Here is a 17,501-nt window from a genome sequence, read left to right on the forward strand (position 1 = left end):
AAGACCAAGACCCAGCTCCACCCATCAGGGGGCAGGCACCAACTCTTCCTGCCAGGAAGCCTGCACAAGCCTCTAGACCATCCTCATCTACCAGGGGACAGACACCAGAGGCAAGAAAACTACAGTCCTGCAGCCTGCATATCGAGTCCGCGAACAAAGGCCAGATACAGACCAGCTGGCCCCTGGCCCTTGGGTGACAAGAAGGGAGTGCACTGCTGGGACACACAGGACATCTCCTACAGAGGGCCACTTCTCAAAGGTCAAGAAACGTAACAAATCTACCACATACATAAAAATACAAACAGCAATTTAGACAAAATGAAGCAACAGAGGAAGATGTTTCAGACAAAGGAACAAGAAAAACCCCCAGAAGAAGCACTAAGTGATGTGGAGAGAGTCAATCTACCCGAGAAAGTGTTCATGGTAATCATCGTAAAGATGACCAAAGAAGAGTTAATACCCATCCTTCTGAAGCTATTCCAAAAAATTGCAGAGGAAGGAACACTTCCGAACTCATTCTATGAGGCCACCATAACCTTGATACCAAAACCACACAAAGATATCACAAAAAAAGAAAATTACAGGCCGATATCACTGATGCACATAGATGCAGAAATCCTCAAGAAAATACTAGCAAACTGACTCCAACAATACATTAAAAGGATCATACACCATGATCAAGTGGGATTTATCCCAGGGATGCAAGGATTTTTCAATATCTGCAAATCAATCAATGTGATATACCACATTAACAAAGTGAAGAATAAAAACCATATGATTATCTCAACAGATGCAGAAAAAAGCTTTTGATAAAATTCACCATCCATTTATGATAAAAACTCCAGAAGTGGGCACAGAGGGAACATACCTCAACATAATAAAGGCCATCTATGAGAAACCCATAGCTAACATCACACTCAGTGGTGAAAAGCTGAAAGCATTTCCTCTAAGATCAGGAACAAGACAAGGATGACCACTCTGGCCACTTTTATTCAACATAGTTTTGGAAGTCCTAGCCACAGCAAACAGAGAAAAAAAAAGAGATAAAAGGAATCCAAACTGGGAAAGAAGTAAAACTGTCATTGTTTGCAGATGACATGATGCTATACATAGTAAATACTAAAGATGCTACCAGAAAACTACTAGAGCTCATCAATGAATTCAGTACAGTTGCTGGGTACAAAATTAATATACAGAAATCTGTTGCATGTCTATACACTTAACAATGAAAGATCAGAAAGAGAAATTAAGGAAACCATCACATCAAAAAGAATAAAATACCTAGGAATAACCTACATAAGGAGGCAAGAGACTGTACTCTGAAAACTATAAGATGCTGATGAAAGAAACTGAAGATGACACAAACAGATGGAAAGATATATCGTATTCTTGGATTGGAAGAATCAGTATTGTTAAAATTATCATACTACCCAAGGCAATCTATGGATTCAATGCAATCCCTATCAAATTACCAATGGCATTTTTCACATAACTAGAACAAAAAATTGAAAAATTTGTATGGAAACACAAAAGACCCCAAATAGCCAAAAACACCTTCAGAAAGAAGAACGGAGTTGAAGGAATCAAGATCCCTGACATCAGACTATACTACAAAGCTGCAGTAATCAAAACAGTATGGTACTGGCACAAAAAAACAGACTTATAGATAAATGGAACAGGATAGAAAGCCCAGAAATAAACCCACACACTTATGGTCTATCACTCTACCACAAAGGAGGTAAGAATATACAATGGAGAAAAGATGGTCTCTTTAATAAGTGGTGCTGGGAAACCACTTGTAACAGAATGGAATTAGAACATTCTCTAACACTGTATACAAAAATAAACTCAAAATGGATTAAAGACCTAAATTTAAGATCAGATACTATAAAACTCCTAGAGGAAAACACAGGCAGAACATTCTTTGACACAAATCACAACAATATTTTTTTGGATCCGTCTTCTAGAGTAATGGAAATAAAAAGAAAAATAAACAAATGGGACCTAATTAAACTTAAAAGCTTTTGCACAGCAAAGGAAACCATAAACAAAACAAAAAAAACAAGCCATGGACTGGGAGAAAATATTTGCAAATGATGCTACTGACAAGGGATTAATTTCCAAAATATACAAACAGCTCATACAGCTTAATATAAAAAAAAACAAAACTGAACAACTTGATCAAAAAATGGGAAGAAGACCTAAACAGACATTGCTTCACAAAAGACATACAGATGGTCAATAGGCACATGAAAAGATTCTCAATATCACTAACTATTAGGGAAATGCAAATCAAAACTACAATGATGTATTGTCTCATACCAGTCAGAATGGCCATCATTAGAAAGCCTACAAATAATAAATGCTGGAGAGGGTGTGGAGAAAAAGGAACCCAAATACACTGTTGGTTGGAATGTAAATTGGTGCAGCCACTGTGGAGAACAGTGTGGAGGTTCCTTAAGAAACTAAAAATAAGAGTTACCATATGATCCTGCAATCCCATTCCCGGGCATATATCCAGAGAAAACTCTGATTTGAAAAGATACATGCACCCCAATATTCATAGAAGCACTATTTATAATAGCCAAGACATGGAAGAAACCTAAACGTCCATCAACAGATGAGTGGATAAAGAACTGGTGTATATACACAATGGAATATTACTTAGCCTTAAAAAAGAATGAAATGGGGCTTCTCTGGTGGTGCAGTGGTTGAGAATCCGCCTGCCGATGCAGGGGACACGGGTTCGTGCCCCGGTCCAGGAAGATCCCACATGCCGCGGAGCGGCTGGGCCCATGAGCCATGGCCGCTGAGCCTGCGCGTCCAGAGCCTGTGCTCTGCAACGGGAGAGGCCACAAAGTGAGAGGCCCGTGTACCGCAAAAAAAAAAAAAAAAAAAAGAATGAAATGATGCCATTCGCAGCAACATGGATGGACCTAGAGATTATCACAGTAAGTGAAGTAAGTCATTCAGAGAAAGACAAATATCATATGATATCACTTATATGTGGACTTTAAAAAAATGATACAAATAAACTTATTTACAAAACTAAAATAGACTCACATAGAAAACAAAGGTATGGTTACCAAAGGGGATAGCAGGTGGGGGGAGAGATAAATTAGGAGTTTGGGATTAACGTATACACACTTCTACACATAAAACAGGTAAACAACAAGGATCTACTATATAGCAAAGGGAACTACACTCAGTATCTTTTAATTACCTATAATGGAAAAGAATCTGAAAAAGAATATACACACACATATCTGAATATATATATATATATACACACATATATATATATCTGAATCACTTTGCTGTGTACTTCAAACTAACAGAACATTACAAATTAAACTAAAATTAAAAAATTTTTAAAAATGGGAAAGGACTTGAATAGACATTTCTCTAAAGATGTATGAATAGCTAATAAACTTATGAAAAGATGCTCAACATCACTAATTATCAGGAAAATGCAAATCAAAATCACAATGAGATATCACCCCACATCCATAAATTGGCTACTATCAAAAAATCAGAAAATAAAAAGTGTTGATGAGAATGTAGAAAAATTGGAATCCTTATGTAATGTTGGTAGGATTGTAGAATAGTGCAACCAGCATGGAAAACAGAAGAAGTTTCCTTAGAAAATTAAAAAATAGACCTACCATATGATCCATCAATCTCACTTCTGAGTATATATCCCAAAGAATTGAAAGCAGGGTTTTGAAGAGATATTTGTACACCCATGTTCATATAGTATGGTTATTCATAATAGTTAAGAGTTGGAAGCATCCCAAATGTCCATCAACAGATGAATGGATTAACAAATGTGGTGTATATATCTAAATACTGTCACATGGCACAAAATGAACAGACCTTGAGGACATTATACTAAGTGAAATAAGCTAGCCACAAAAAGGCAAATACTGTATGACTGCACTTATATAACATATCTAAAGTAGTCAAATTATTAGAAATAATAAGTAGAGTGGTGATTACCAGGGGCTGGGATGAGGAGGAAAAAGGGAGTTGTTGTTTAATGGGTAAAGAGTTTCAGGTATCCAGTATGAAAAAATTTTGGAGATATGTTTCACAACAATGTGAATGTACTTAATGCCACTGAACTGTAATGGTTAAGATGATAAACTTTATGTTATATATTTTTTTACTACAGTAATATTTTAAAAAGGAATGAGATACTGATACATGCTACAACATGGATGAACTTTGAAAATATTATTCTAGGTAGAAAAAGCCAGTAATAAAAGACACATATTATATGATCCCATTATGTGAAATGTCCAGAATAGGTAAATCCATAGAGATAAAAAGTAGGCTAATGGTTGCTTAAGGCTGAATGATGGGCTGTGGGGACAGGAGGAGGCTGATAGCTAAAGGGGATGGGGATTCTTTTTGAGGTGAATATGTTCTAAAACTGACTGTGGTGATGGCTGTACATATCTGTGAATATACTAAAAACTTCTGAACGGTATAATTTATGTGGGTGAATTATACTGTATATGAATTGTATTTCAGTAAACTTATTTTTTAAAGGGCAAGAATAAGAGATTTTTAAAAAAAGAATATTTCTCTCATTTTAACATATAGCTATATATAGAAGAGTCAAGAAAAGTCATATTTGAAGCACACATATACCATCTGGTCTTTATAGATCTTTAAAATATCTTGGAAAGAAAAATAAAACATTTCATTTGGAAAGAAAGAACAGCTTCATGCTTAAGGTTATCAATATAAATCTAGTAATAGAAAATCGGCCAGATTTTTATTTTGTACTCAGGCTAAATATAGGGATTTCTATCTTTAAGGTAAATTAGATCCCTACTGGATTAGTTCTGCTTTTGGAGTTGGTATCAAGTTAACCTACCAGCAGAACTTACGTCTCTTCAAAGAGAAAAACATGCATTACTTCAAGTTTTTTTCTAAAAGCCTGAGTAAGGCAAGGGAAAGGATTTGAAGAGAAAAATGCAATTGATTAGAAAATGATAAGGACTCCCAGCTGGCAGCAAATACTTGAGAACTGAAGGAATAAACGTCAGGTACACCCCTCTGCTACAGCAGCAACTATATCCATATATCTCAGTAGGATTCAAGGATTAGACAATGGATAGCTCTTCCAAGCAGTCAATATTACATTTCTTTCAATGATCGACTTTGGAACTTAAAAAGTATATAGTAGTGCTGCAAATTACTTTATCACATGGGGCAGTCTCCCTTGCATACATATACATACTTAGATAGATGTTAAACCATCTCTTCTCTTTGCCCATAGGTGGAGCCCAAGTATTAGTGTTGAATAAACTTTGGGCACGTGGTTTTAGAAAAGGAGCCAGGCAGCAGTAACTTCTCAACTAGATATTATGACTGTTTAGGCACCCATAAAGCCCCCTTGTGTGTGGGAGTTCTTTTTATAGTTACACAATTGAGTAAAATTAACTCACAGAGGAATCAGACCTATAATGCTGGCTGAATTATTCCTATGTCACAACCAGGTTGACTAATCATCCTCTTTCATACCTCCTTCTATGCATATCATTATATATTTTCATATATATTTTTTCTTTTAAAATGTATTATAAATATATCTTGCTTTAGGTCAGAGACAGGGAGAACTACCTCTGTTGTGGTCAATATTCTAAAAAGGATACTTCACTGCTTTAAACTGAGTTCAGTAAACTTAAAGCTTCCTTGTCTAGAATTGCTTAAGTCTTTTGTGGAAATACAAAGAACTGAGGTCAGTGATGCTAAAGTCTTTGGTCATGAAATCTTAAATAAAAGCCTAGCGCTTATAAAATAATGCTCCTAAGAAGGCAGAATCCTTTCTATTCAAAGGTTATAGTTTTTCCATTGTTAACTGAACAATATTGGGGATTACAGGGAATTCTAGAATATTTGAATCTGCCTTTCAGTAGCTAGTACTGTACCAAGTGTGAATTTGTAATGTGTTCATGTCATGCATTTTATAAGCAAAGATGAATCATAAATGGTAGTCTTGCAAATGTTATCTTCTATTGGTATTCCTCTCCCAAGAAACCAAAGTAAGGTATTTATAATCGGTGGAGCACTTGCTCCTTAAAGGCCTTGCTTGCAGATAGGAGCTGAAAATAGTAGATACGCTAAAAGGCAGACCAGAGACAATAGAAAATTCACCTGTAGTCAAAATAGATTAAACAAACAAACAATACACTTTACACATCTAGGCACTTACTTTAGAAGAATAATTTTCATACTGATTTGAGAGGTACTTTGCTATAATGGAATGAACAGTAGACTAGGAGTCAAGAATCCTAGGTTCTAGTTGTTTTTAATCATAACAATTTTCCTAACTCTAAGAACATTATTATACCTCTTTGGTCCTAAATTCCTTTGTCTTTAAAGTAAGAGAGACTACCTCATCTCCAAGTTACCTTCTTATTGTAATATTATAAGTATTTAATATATTATATGGTAACATTCCTTCACAGAGTTACCCTATATGTATGACCTTGAGAGCATCACTACCAGCACTTCTGTATACATGATTTATTCTTAGTTTTCTGGATTATTGTTGAACCTTCACAGACATATAAAAAGTAATTTTAGAGATCCTACAGTAGCAAACTGCCTCATAGATTCAGTGGTTCTGGATCTCTCTTAGGAAACATGGGCTTTCCTCTACAGGCTTCTATAATTGTAGGTGTCAGAGTATTTGCAGAGGCAAAATATTTGGGATTTCAGAGAACTGTGAAGGCCTTTCAGTCCTCCTCACCCCTATGAAATTCAATAGTTAGAGGTGCATCTAGTTGAAATCAAAATGAACTATGAAGGTTTGCTCATTAAAATGCAAACATCCTCGGAAAAGATAACATTTAAAGTATAGTGAGAATGAGTTTCTAATCTTTTTTCTGGGGAGAAATTGCTTATCTTGAGTAAGAGAATTACAGGCCACATTTGACTCAAAACTCAATTTATAGTGATTCACATTTAGATCACTCAGCTTTTTATACCCATGTTGTTTATTAGGGCACTTATGAGAGACAGTGATCAAATATGTCAGTCATTGCTATTACAAAATGAATGAACAAAGTGCTATGGGAACATGGAGGAAGGATACTTAACCCAGCTAGGGAAAGGGAGAAGTGGACACCAGAAATGTCTTCATGGAGGAGAGCTTCTTAAGCTTAATCTTAAAAAACATGTACTGGCAAAATGGGGAGATGTTGGTCAAAGGGTACAAACTTTCATTTATAAGATGAATAAATTCTGGGTATCTAAAGTACAGCATGGTGACTGTATTGTCACAATGCTGTATTGTATACTTGAAATTTGCTAAAAGAGTAAATCTTAAGTATTTTCACCATACATACACATACACAGAGTAACTATAAAGTGATGGATGTATTAATTAGCTTGATTATGGTAATTATTTCACAATGTATATATATATTAAATCATCATGTTGTATACCCTAAATATACACAATTTTAATTTATTAATTATGCCTCAATAAAGTCAGAAAAAAAAGAATACATAGTGGCCAATTATAAAGGGCCCTATATGACATATCAAGGAATTTGAATTTTATCTGGAGGTTATGAGGAATACTACTGAAGAGTTATATGCAGGAATGTTAATATCAAATTTTGAACAGATAACTTTGGTATGAAATTGGAAAATGGATGTAAAGATGCTAATTGGGGGAGGGAAGCCTTTACAATAATCCAGGAAGTTAATAATAAAGACCTAAATTAAAATCATAGCAGTGGGGATGGCAAACAAGGGACAGATTCAAGAGGACGTAGAGGAAATGAGTATTGTAGAAGTAAAGAAAATAAGTTTAATATTGGTCATGTTAAATTTACTAGCAGCAGGTATACATTTGTCGTAAGAGTTTGGAGCTCAGGCAAGGTCTGGGCAAAGATACAGATTTAGAAATCACTTAATAGTTGGTACTTGAAACAATTGGCATGTATGAGGTTATCTGAAGTGAACGTGTAAGATCTGAAAAGGGTCAGAGACAAACACTCTAAAGAAAGTTCATATTCAAGGAATTGACAAAGGAAGGCAAGCTTACAAAAGAGCCAGTAAAGGAGAAAATGTACCACATTGTTTATCTGTCCCTCTCCTGCACTACACAGTGAGATGCATGGGGTGGGGTTTTATTTTATTCATCTTTGCATTATCTGGACTTAACATAGTACCTGGAATTTAGATTTTTAATAGATAATTGTTAAACAAATCGAATTGTTTCTATATATGGTGTTGTTTTCTAAACAACTAATTAAAGTGCCTAGGAGGTTTAATTATAATGCTCTTTTGCATTACAAATCGAGTTTGATCCAACTCAAAGGTTGAATGCAAACCTAACTATTATTTTTCATCATCATGCATGGAAACACTTGACAAGAAGTTAACCGTCCATGAAGAGTTTGCTTACTTATGAGTGACAACTGATTTGATGAACAAATGAAGGGGAAACAAGCACATGAAAGGAAAAGAGAATCCACCTGACAGTATTATTTTTTTTCTAGAGGAGAAATAGAAATGGCCATTTCCAGTTCTGCTTTTTCCTTAAAAGGACTGGAATTTCTGTCTAAATGTGACTTGGCATCACAGTGAGATTTTTCTAAGGACTGATGTTAAGAGAAACTACCCTGATATTACAAGAGGCCAGGGATGGTTAACTTATTTTTATAACATGTAAATTTTTTCAACTTAATTTTACATTCATATTTTCTGAAGATGTCTTAGTGTTGCTTGACATAAAAATATCTAAATATCTGTACTTAATAATAGAAAGAAACCTATTTCATTAAACTTGATTTCTGAAATTATGTAGTTAATTCCTAACTCCCCACTCTAGTCAGTTTTATTATCTTTATTTCCTTTAATGAGGAATAAAACAAAAACAAAAGAAAAGGTTTAAACCTAATGATAACATATCTAAAAGAATGTAAGTCAAAGATGTAGGATAGGTGTAAGTTATGTAAAAATAATTTTTGTCTAAGTCGCGTCAGGGATCAAAGAGCTAGAATTTGGCATTTAATATTTCACTAATTTTAGGCCTTTTAATTTTCACATAATTTGTTACTTTATCTACTATTGTTTTTTATATTTCAACACTGGAAGAAGAGCACTATTATGTAGTAAAAATAAGAATGTTAAGTCTTTTTTTTTTTCTTTTTTGGCCGTGCCACGCATCTTGCGGGATATTAGCTCCCGGAGCAGGGATTGAAGCCGGGCCACCGCCATGAAAGCGCCAAGCCCTAACCACTGGACTGCAAAGGAATTCCCAAGAATGTTAAGTCTTGAGCCTTAATCCTATTCCTTTTCTGCTGTTCTATCTGAGTTTGAGTTTTCTTGTAGAAAAATTATGGTGTCTGTATAGATGCTCTCTAATGTTCATTGAAATTTGAGTATTTTATGATCTGTGAATAAAGTCCTTTATTTGTAAAAGCAATCCTTTTGTATTGTTTTTATCTGTATAACAAAAACAATTAAGAAACTACATTTTATTCAGATTGCACCTGAACTGAATTTTTAGAAAGGGAAGTAGTTGATTAAAAACTGAAAACACTGGAGAAAACTACCCTTCCATTATCTTTCCACAAGCTGGTCTCAATGTACTACTAAACTAAGAGCAGAAAATGAGAAGATATATGAAGCAGAAAAACTGAGATCAGACTGGTTGCTCAGTGATCCATAGATAAATTAACGTAGTATTTACATTTTACATTTAAAAACATGATTTCCACAAATGAAAATAATTACGAGACACATTAGTTATCTCCCATTTCTGTCAGAAAGGACATAAGGCAGACTCACAGTCAACTGTTTTTCTCACTCAGGGCTGACAGCCCTTTCTTTAGAGTACTGGTATTTTGATGAACAGGAGAAACACTGTTGACTTTTTCCTTTTTTCTTTATGTAAAGGAAGCTTTATGGGTATTTTACTCTGTATACCATTAAGATTGATCTTAGAGTTGAGTAGAAATAAGAAGCAAAAAGCAAGATGATGATAATTGCAGTAATAATAACATTTCTCTTTCAGGAAAACTGTGTATTAGTGTTAGATGAATCTTATTTGGAAAAAAAATGAAAATAAAAGGCAATGGGCAAATATAACAGTACCTCGGTAGTTGATGATTTCTGTCCCAAGCACCGGAGTCATCTCCAGGACTGTGATAAAGGCTTTGTCCATAGATGTTAGAGGAAAAGGAGACATGCGGTGTCTTCTAGCCACCTTGGTGATATCAACAGCACTGTGACCTAAACAGGAAGATAATTAACTAAGAATATGATGCTGAAACACTGATTAAAAAGTGGGAAAGGCTTATAAATATCAACAATTCTCAATTTCATGTGTCCAGAAATGAAGATTACAAGGTAAGAAACTTTTTCCTGCTTCCAAAAATATAGCCTGCTTTGGTGGAACATTAAATCAAGTTAGTAATGTTACACCATGTGTCAAAAGTTGATGAAATTTAATGATGATATTGGCTAATCTTTTTTGTTGTTTGTTGTTGTTGTGTTTTTTTTGCGGTATGCGGGCCTCTCACTGCTGTGGCCCCTCCCGCCGCGGAGCACAGGCTCCGGACGCGCCGGCCCAGCGGCCATGGCCCACGGGCCCAGCCGCTCCGCGGCATGTGGGATCCTCCTGGACCGGGGCACGAACCCGCGTCCCCTGCATTGGCAGGCGGACCCCCAACCACTGCGCCACCAGAGAAGCCGTGGCTAATCCTTTTTGAGTGCTTAACTATGTGCCATGGCACTATTCTAATTAATCTTCACAACAACCTAAAGGGAGCCATCATTATTATCCTTTATTACAGATGAGGAAAAAGAGGTTTACATATCTTGGCCTAAATCGCAAAGCTAGAAACTGAAGAGCCAGGATTCAAACCTAGGTAGCCAGGCTTTAGAGTCCATGTCCTTAACTACTATACTGAAGTTTGAACACTTAATGAGCTAGTTAGTGAAGTGAAATATACAAACTTGAATTTATTCAGAATTTCATAGGAAATTTTCTTTCTTCTAAAAACATAGAAAAATATTATTATTTACTCACTCCCCATGTAACCTTATCTAGTCCCCTGGCATTAATACCACCCATACACTAAACTCCCTAATTTTATATCTCCAACCCCAACCCCTACCTTCACCTCTAGACTTATATGTCATCCAAATAGCTGGTGGATAACAGTGTATATCTACAAGCTTATAAATCATCACATATGCACTTGAATGTGCAACAGGCAATTCAAACTTAACACGCTCAAAATCAAACTCTTGATTCCCCACCCTCCTAACCTACCTGCACGATGTCTTATTCTCTTGCAATTTGCATCTCAGTAAATAGAAACTCTACTCACTCAGTTATTAATCCAAAACCTTGGTGACATCTTTGATTCTTCTAGTTTCGTCAGGACCATATCTAAACTACCATTAAAATGTCTCTAGAATCTGATCATTACTCACCATCTCTACAATTATTACAATAATTGGAACCATCAATTATTTCCTGGGAAATTGAATAGTGTCCTAACTTGTCTCCTTCCTTCTATCCTTGTCCCATTACAGTTTATTCTCCACACAGTAGTTACAATGCTCCTTTTAAACTGTAAGTTGAATTGTGCTAATCTCTGCTCACAACTCTCCATGACTTTCCATTTCATTCAGAGTAAAATCTTTGCTATGGCCCTCAAAGCCCAACATATTATAGCCTACACTGTTCTCTTCTCCTATCATTTCACCCTTATTCAATGTGCTCTAGCCAAACTGGTTCCTTGCCTGAGAATGTCAAATACATCTTTCTTTAGGGTCTTCATACTTGCCATTTCCTCTACTTGGACCATTCTTCCCCAGATATTATGGTTCCATTCATCCCTCATTTCTTTCAGGTCTTTGCTAAAGGATCACCTAATCAGAGGCCTTTGTTAAACATCCTACATAGAATATTACCTACCATCACTCTCTATTCTCCTTACCCTACTTTATTTTTCTTCATGGGAAAAAAAAATATATATATATACATATATATACACATATATATTGATATTTATATACCTATAATATATATTTATACTTATTTGTTTATAACCTTCTTAGTAGAATGTAAGCTCCATGACAGCAGCAACTTTGTCTTTTTTATTCACTGTTGTCATCCCCAAAACCTAGAACAGTATCTGGCACATATTAGGCAATAAAAAATAAATAGTTGTTGACTTAATAAATGAATCATTTAATGACAAAAAGGAAATTCTTAGAGCACAATAAACAACTTGGCCCATGCATAAACAACTTGGCCCAAAGGGTAAACATAAAAGGAGTAACTGCAAACACTGTTGCTTGGCTATTGTAACTGATATCCACAATTCCCTTCTTCCGTAGCCACCTTTCAGCTAAGACTCGCCATATGATATAGTTCTGGTCAGTGAGATGTAGGAAGAAGTTCCTGGGGCAGGCTTCCTACTACAAATAAAAAGATAAAGAGATAAAGCTTTAAGAGGCGAGCATGGTTAGATATTGGGAGGTGCCATAGCCATTTTTCAACCATGAGGTTAGAAACCCACACATAAGTATTGGAAACACGAGAATAAAAAGAGGCAGAGTCTCTGATGACAATACTGAGCTGCTGTACAAGCCCTGGACTGCCTGCCTCCAGACTTTTTATATGTGAGACAAATAAGCTCCTATTTCTTTAATCCACTTTATAATGATTGTATATATTCCCCTGCAGTCTGTAAGTTCCTGGTCACTGCAATTTATTAAATTTAGTCCTCCTACCCAAACCCCAGCAGCTGCTTCAGGCATATTCACTGAACTGACTTACAGGAACTGTCCCAAAGAGTTTTCATTCTAAGACAAATGACATTGTCATAAGTAGTCAAAGAAAAAGACATACAATATGCTTATACTTATTTCTCACCCATGGGTAATCACAAAATTACAAAATTTTCAAAGCTTGAAGGACCTTAGAAATTATTTAGTGCTAAATATGAAAATTTTTTTCTACTTTAAGGTGAACACTTAAAGAAGGATTATGTATGATTTATCATTTACCTATAATTGAAACATAAATTTATTCATAACTCACTTTCACTACAGTCCCTGCCACGTCATTAAATATCAATAAATACATATTGTCACAACCAGTGTAACTGAAGAGAATGATAGATAGGTGTTTCTATAGACCCTTTTATTCGGGTTTATAGATCTCAGATCTGATCTTTTCTAAGATATTCTTTACTTTCTTTATGGTGAAAATTGTGTACAATCTTACAAAAGCTGTGCTTTTAAAATGTTTGGTTTCTGAGGAGAAAATTGCACTTTATTAGAAAGCAAGTTTGACTATCAGTGACACACACGTCCATTCAAAAAATATTTATTGAGTGCATTTTATGAGCCAGGCACAGTTACACCCTTGGTATACAAAGAGTAAGATACACCCTGCCATGAAGAATGTTTCAGCTCAGCAGAAAGGAAAGACATGTAAGTGAATAAAAAAATAAGGGCAGGAGGACAGTAAACAAATGGATGGTTCTCTAACTATAGAGATTGATATTTTTTTAAATTGGAAATTGCATACCAATTTCCCCCAGCCTGGAAAAATCTTTCCTGTCTTTAAGATAATTTTGTACCTTGTTTATATCTTTCTTATGGCAACTACCACTTTCTATCTAATGTTATAGACATTTAAATATTTGCCTTACCTATGCTAGTCTATCATAAACTCCTTGAAGGCAGAACCTGTATCTTATTAATCTGTGTACCCTTTGCTACTTTTAGAGCAATGCTTTCCTTATACTAACAGTAGGTACTGAATAAACGAGGTATGAATGAATAGCAAATCCTTCAAACAAAGCTTAAAGTTGGGAAGGAAGATTCAAAGTGGCACCTCCTGTTCTGCCCTTTGCATCTCTAGGTCCTTTCATATTTATAAACTCTCTGTCACAAAGTGACAGATAAATAATCCAGATTGCTAGATAAATAATCCAAACTTTGATGCTAATGGGTTAATATTGGTCCCTCACTAAACTATTTGCATGTTATCACAGAGGCTTTCTGGATATAAAATAAATTAACTGAAAGAAATGTCTCAAAGGAGGAGTATTTTAATTCTCTGGCACATTAGCAGATACGTGTGTGTGTGTGTATGTGTATGTGTGTGTTCTCAACAAGTGTTCACTGAGGACCTTCTATGTGCCAAGTGGCTTCTTCCCACTCAAGACCCACCCACGGTCACATAGTAGAAATAGTCAGCTACTTCACCAATAAAGAAGGGCTAACTTAGTTGTGTAAATATGAGAAAAACAGTATTGTTACCTTCTACACACAAGAATAAAATGATATAGATAACAGCTGCTCTTTTTAAAAACTGAAGTATAATTTACAATGTTGTGTTAGTTTCAAGTATACAGCTAAGAATATATGTATATATATATTCTATTTCAGATTCTTTTCCATTATAGGTTATTACAAGATACTGAGTATAGTTCCCTGTGCTATAGAGTAGGTCCTTGTTGTTTACCTATTTTATATACAGTACTGTGTATATGTTAACCCCAAACTCCCAATTTATTCCCCCCCTGCCACTATCCCTTTTGCTAACTATAAGTTTGTTTTCTATGTCTGTGAGTCTATTTCTGTTCTGTAAATAAGTTTATTTGTATAATATTTTTAGATTCCACAAATAAGTGATAACATGATATTTGTTTTTGTCTGGCTTACTTCACTTAGTATAATCATCTCTTGGTCCATCCATGTTGCTGCAAATGGCATTATTTCATTCTTTTTTATGGCCGAATAGTATTCCATTATACACACACACACACACACACACACACACACACACACACACACACATCTTCTTTATCCATTCATCTGTTGATGAACATTTAGGTTGCTTCCATGTCTTTGCTATTGTAAACAGTGCTGCAATGAACACTGGAGCACATGTATCTTTTTGAATTAAGAGTTTTCTCTAGATATACGCCCAGAAGTGGGATTGCAGGATTATATGGTAACTCTTATTTTTAGTTTTTTTAAGGAACTTCCATACTGTTCTCCACAGTGGCTGCACCAATTTACATTCCTACCAACAGTGTAGCTGGGTCCCTTTTTCTCCATACCCTCTCCAGCATTTATTATTTGTAGGCTTTTTAATCATGGCCATTCTGACTGGTGTGAGGCAATACCTCATTGTAGTTTTGATTTGCATTTCTCTAATAATTAATAGCTGCTCCTTTTATGTAAATAGAATTCATATATAACGTTAACATACCAAGTTCTGTTGGTATGTTACCAAGTCACCACATATAGGATGACTACGTGACCACATAAGATTCCATGTAACAAAAGACTGTAGCTAACATAAGTTTGAAAACCATTGATCTAGGTGATGCAGTGCTCTCATGTTCAGATCAAAAGTGGATAAGCCATGCTTGAGGGACAGCACCAGGGACACACACACACAGAGCCACTGGCAGCTGGAGGCACAGGCTGAGGATGCACAGCACTCACATGTATAGCTCAGGGGCTCTTATGCAGGCCTCCCATGGGCTGGCATGGTGAGGCCCATTTTTAGAAGGCATACATTTCCAAAATGAATCTGGTAAGCAAATAGTTATGTTTCCTTCTTTTGTTTCCATAAAAAAAAAATTTCAACTATTTTTTGATGTTGACACCAGTGACTGACAAGAAGCTTTAAAATGAAAGCTTCACGAAATTTAAGAATAGTTGCCTCTGACTTCTCCTATTTTGCAAGTTAAAACCCCAAAGCACTTCTAACAGTCCTGGGCCACTGAAGAACTGACTCAGACAGGAAAAAGCACCATGAAATGTTCTCCCCGACACCCCAGCCCTCTTCTTGATTCTGAGCTCAGCACAGAAATCTGATAGAAGAGAAAAAAACTGGGGAAAAAAAAGTATGCACTCTTGTCTCTGAAGGCCAGATGGGTTATAGCCTAGCAGCCAGTTTTCATTGAGTGGTCCATAAATCCATTTACAAAGAAGTAGGAAAGGGAGGAGAGAATAATTTTTAAAAAGAAAGAAGGTTATAACAAAAGGAAGTTGGGGTTTTGGACAGAGAAAATATCCAAAATTTGGATACAGTTTTTCCTATAAAGCAAAAGCTATTTCCCGGCCACAAACATATCCTGATGACTACCTTACAAATGAATACCAACAGTCACAAAGATAATCTGTGACTGTACTAGCTCCATTCAATGTAGGTAAACTACTGGGTTGGCCAAAAAGTTCCTTTGGTTTTTAAGTAAAAATAAAAGACATACTTTTCATTTTCACCAAGAACTTTATTGAACTACATATTCACTGTTTTGTTCCACAACCTTCTGCCATTATTCAGGCAACTTCATAATTCCTTCGTCCCAAAACTTTTATCTTTTTGAGCAAAGAACTGTTCCAGGTGCCTTTTACAGTCTTCCAGAGAATTGAAATATTTTTCATTAAGAGAATTTTGTAAAGACCGAAATAAATGGAAATCTGAAGGTGCAATGTCTGGTGAATATGGCAGATGAATCAGAACCTCCCAGCCAAGCCGTAACAGTTTTTGCCTGGTCATCAAAGGAATATGTGGTCTTGTGTTATCCTGATGGAAGATTATGCATTTTCTGTTGACTAAATCTGGAGGCTTTTCATCGAGTGCTGCTTTCAGTGGGTCTAACTGGGAGCAGTACTTGTTGGAATTAATCGTTAGGTTTTCTGGGAAAAGCTCATAATAGAGGACTCCCACCATATACACAACATCACCTTCTTTGGATGAAGACTGGCCTTTGGTGTGGTTGGTGGTGGTTCATTTAGCTTGCCCCACCATCTCTTCCATTACACATTATTGAACAATATCCACTTTTCATAGCCCGTCATAATTTGTTTTAAAAATGAAATGTTTTTGCTATGTTTAAGTAGAGAATTGTGTGAGGAAATATGGTCAAGAAGGTTTTATTTGCTTAATTTACGTGGAACCCAAACACCAAAGTGATTAACATAACCAAGCTTGTGCAAATGATTTTCAATGCTTGATTTGGATATTTTGAGTATGTTGGCTATCTCCCACATGGTATGATGTTGATTGTTCTCAATGAAAGTCTCGATTTGATTGCTGTCAAGTTCAGGTGGTCTACCCAACCTTGGAGCATCGTCCAGCGAGAAATCTCCAGCGCAAAACTTCTCAAACCACTTTTGACATGTTCCATCAGTCACAGCACCTTCTCCATACACTGCACAAATCTGTTTTTGGGTCTCAGTTGCGTTTTTACCTTTCTTGAAGTAAAAAAGCCTAATATGCCAAAAATGTTGTTTTCTTCCACCTTCAATATTAAAATGGCTATACAAAAATTCATTAATTTTGATGTCTTTTTTTAAATGCATGCTGATAATGACAGCTGTCACAATACAATCTAACAAAATTGTTTCAAATGAAGTTAAAGACAACTAAGCCCTCCTAGAGCCATCTTACGGAAAAAAACGAACTAACATTTTGGTCA

General features: G+C 35.7%; 1 protein-coding gene across 8 annotated transcripts in view; it reads right to left on the reverse strand.

The window, feature by feature from the left end:
* Positions 1-17,501, reverse strand: part of GPHN (gephyrin) — a 624,681-nt gene that overhangs the window by 111,623 nt on the left and 495,557 nt on the right. For all 8 annotated transcript variants that reach the window (XM_065872421.1, XM_065872425.1, XM_065872422.1 and 5 more), the window contains one exon: positions 10,129-10,266. In XM_065872421.1, coding sequence (XP_065728493.1) covers positions 10,129-10,266 — 138 coding nt within the window. The remainder of the gene's footprint in view (positions 1-10,128; positions 10,267-17,501) is intronic.

This window comes from Phocoena phocoena, chromosome 2 (genome assembly GCF_963924675.1).
Source record: "Phocoena phocoena chromosome 2, mPhoPho1.1, whole genome shotgun sequence".
Taxonomy (NCBI): domain Eukaryota; kingdom Metazoa; phylum Chordata; class Mammalia; order Artiodactyla; family Phocoenidae; genus Phocoena; species Phocoena phocoena.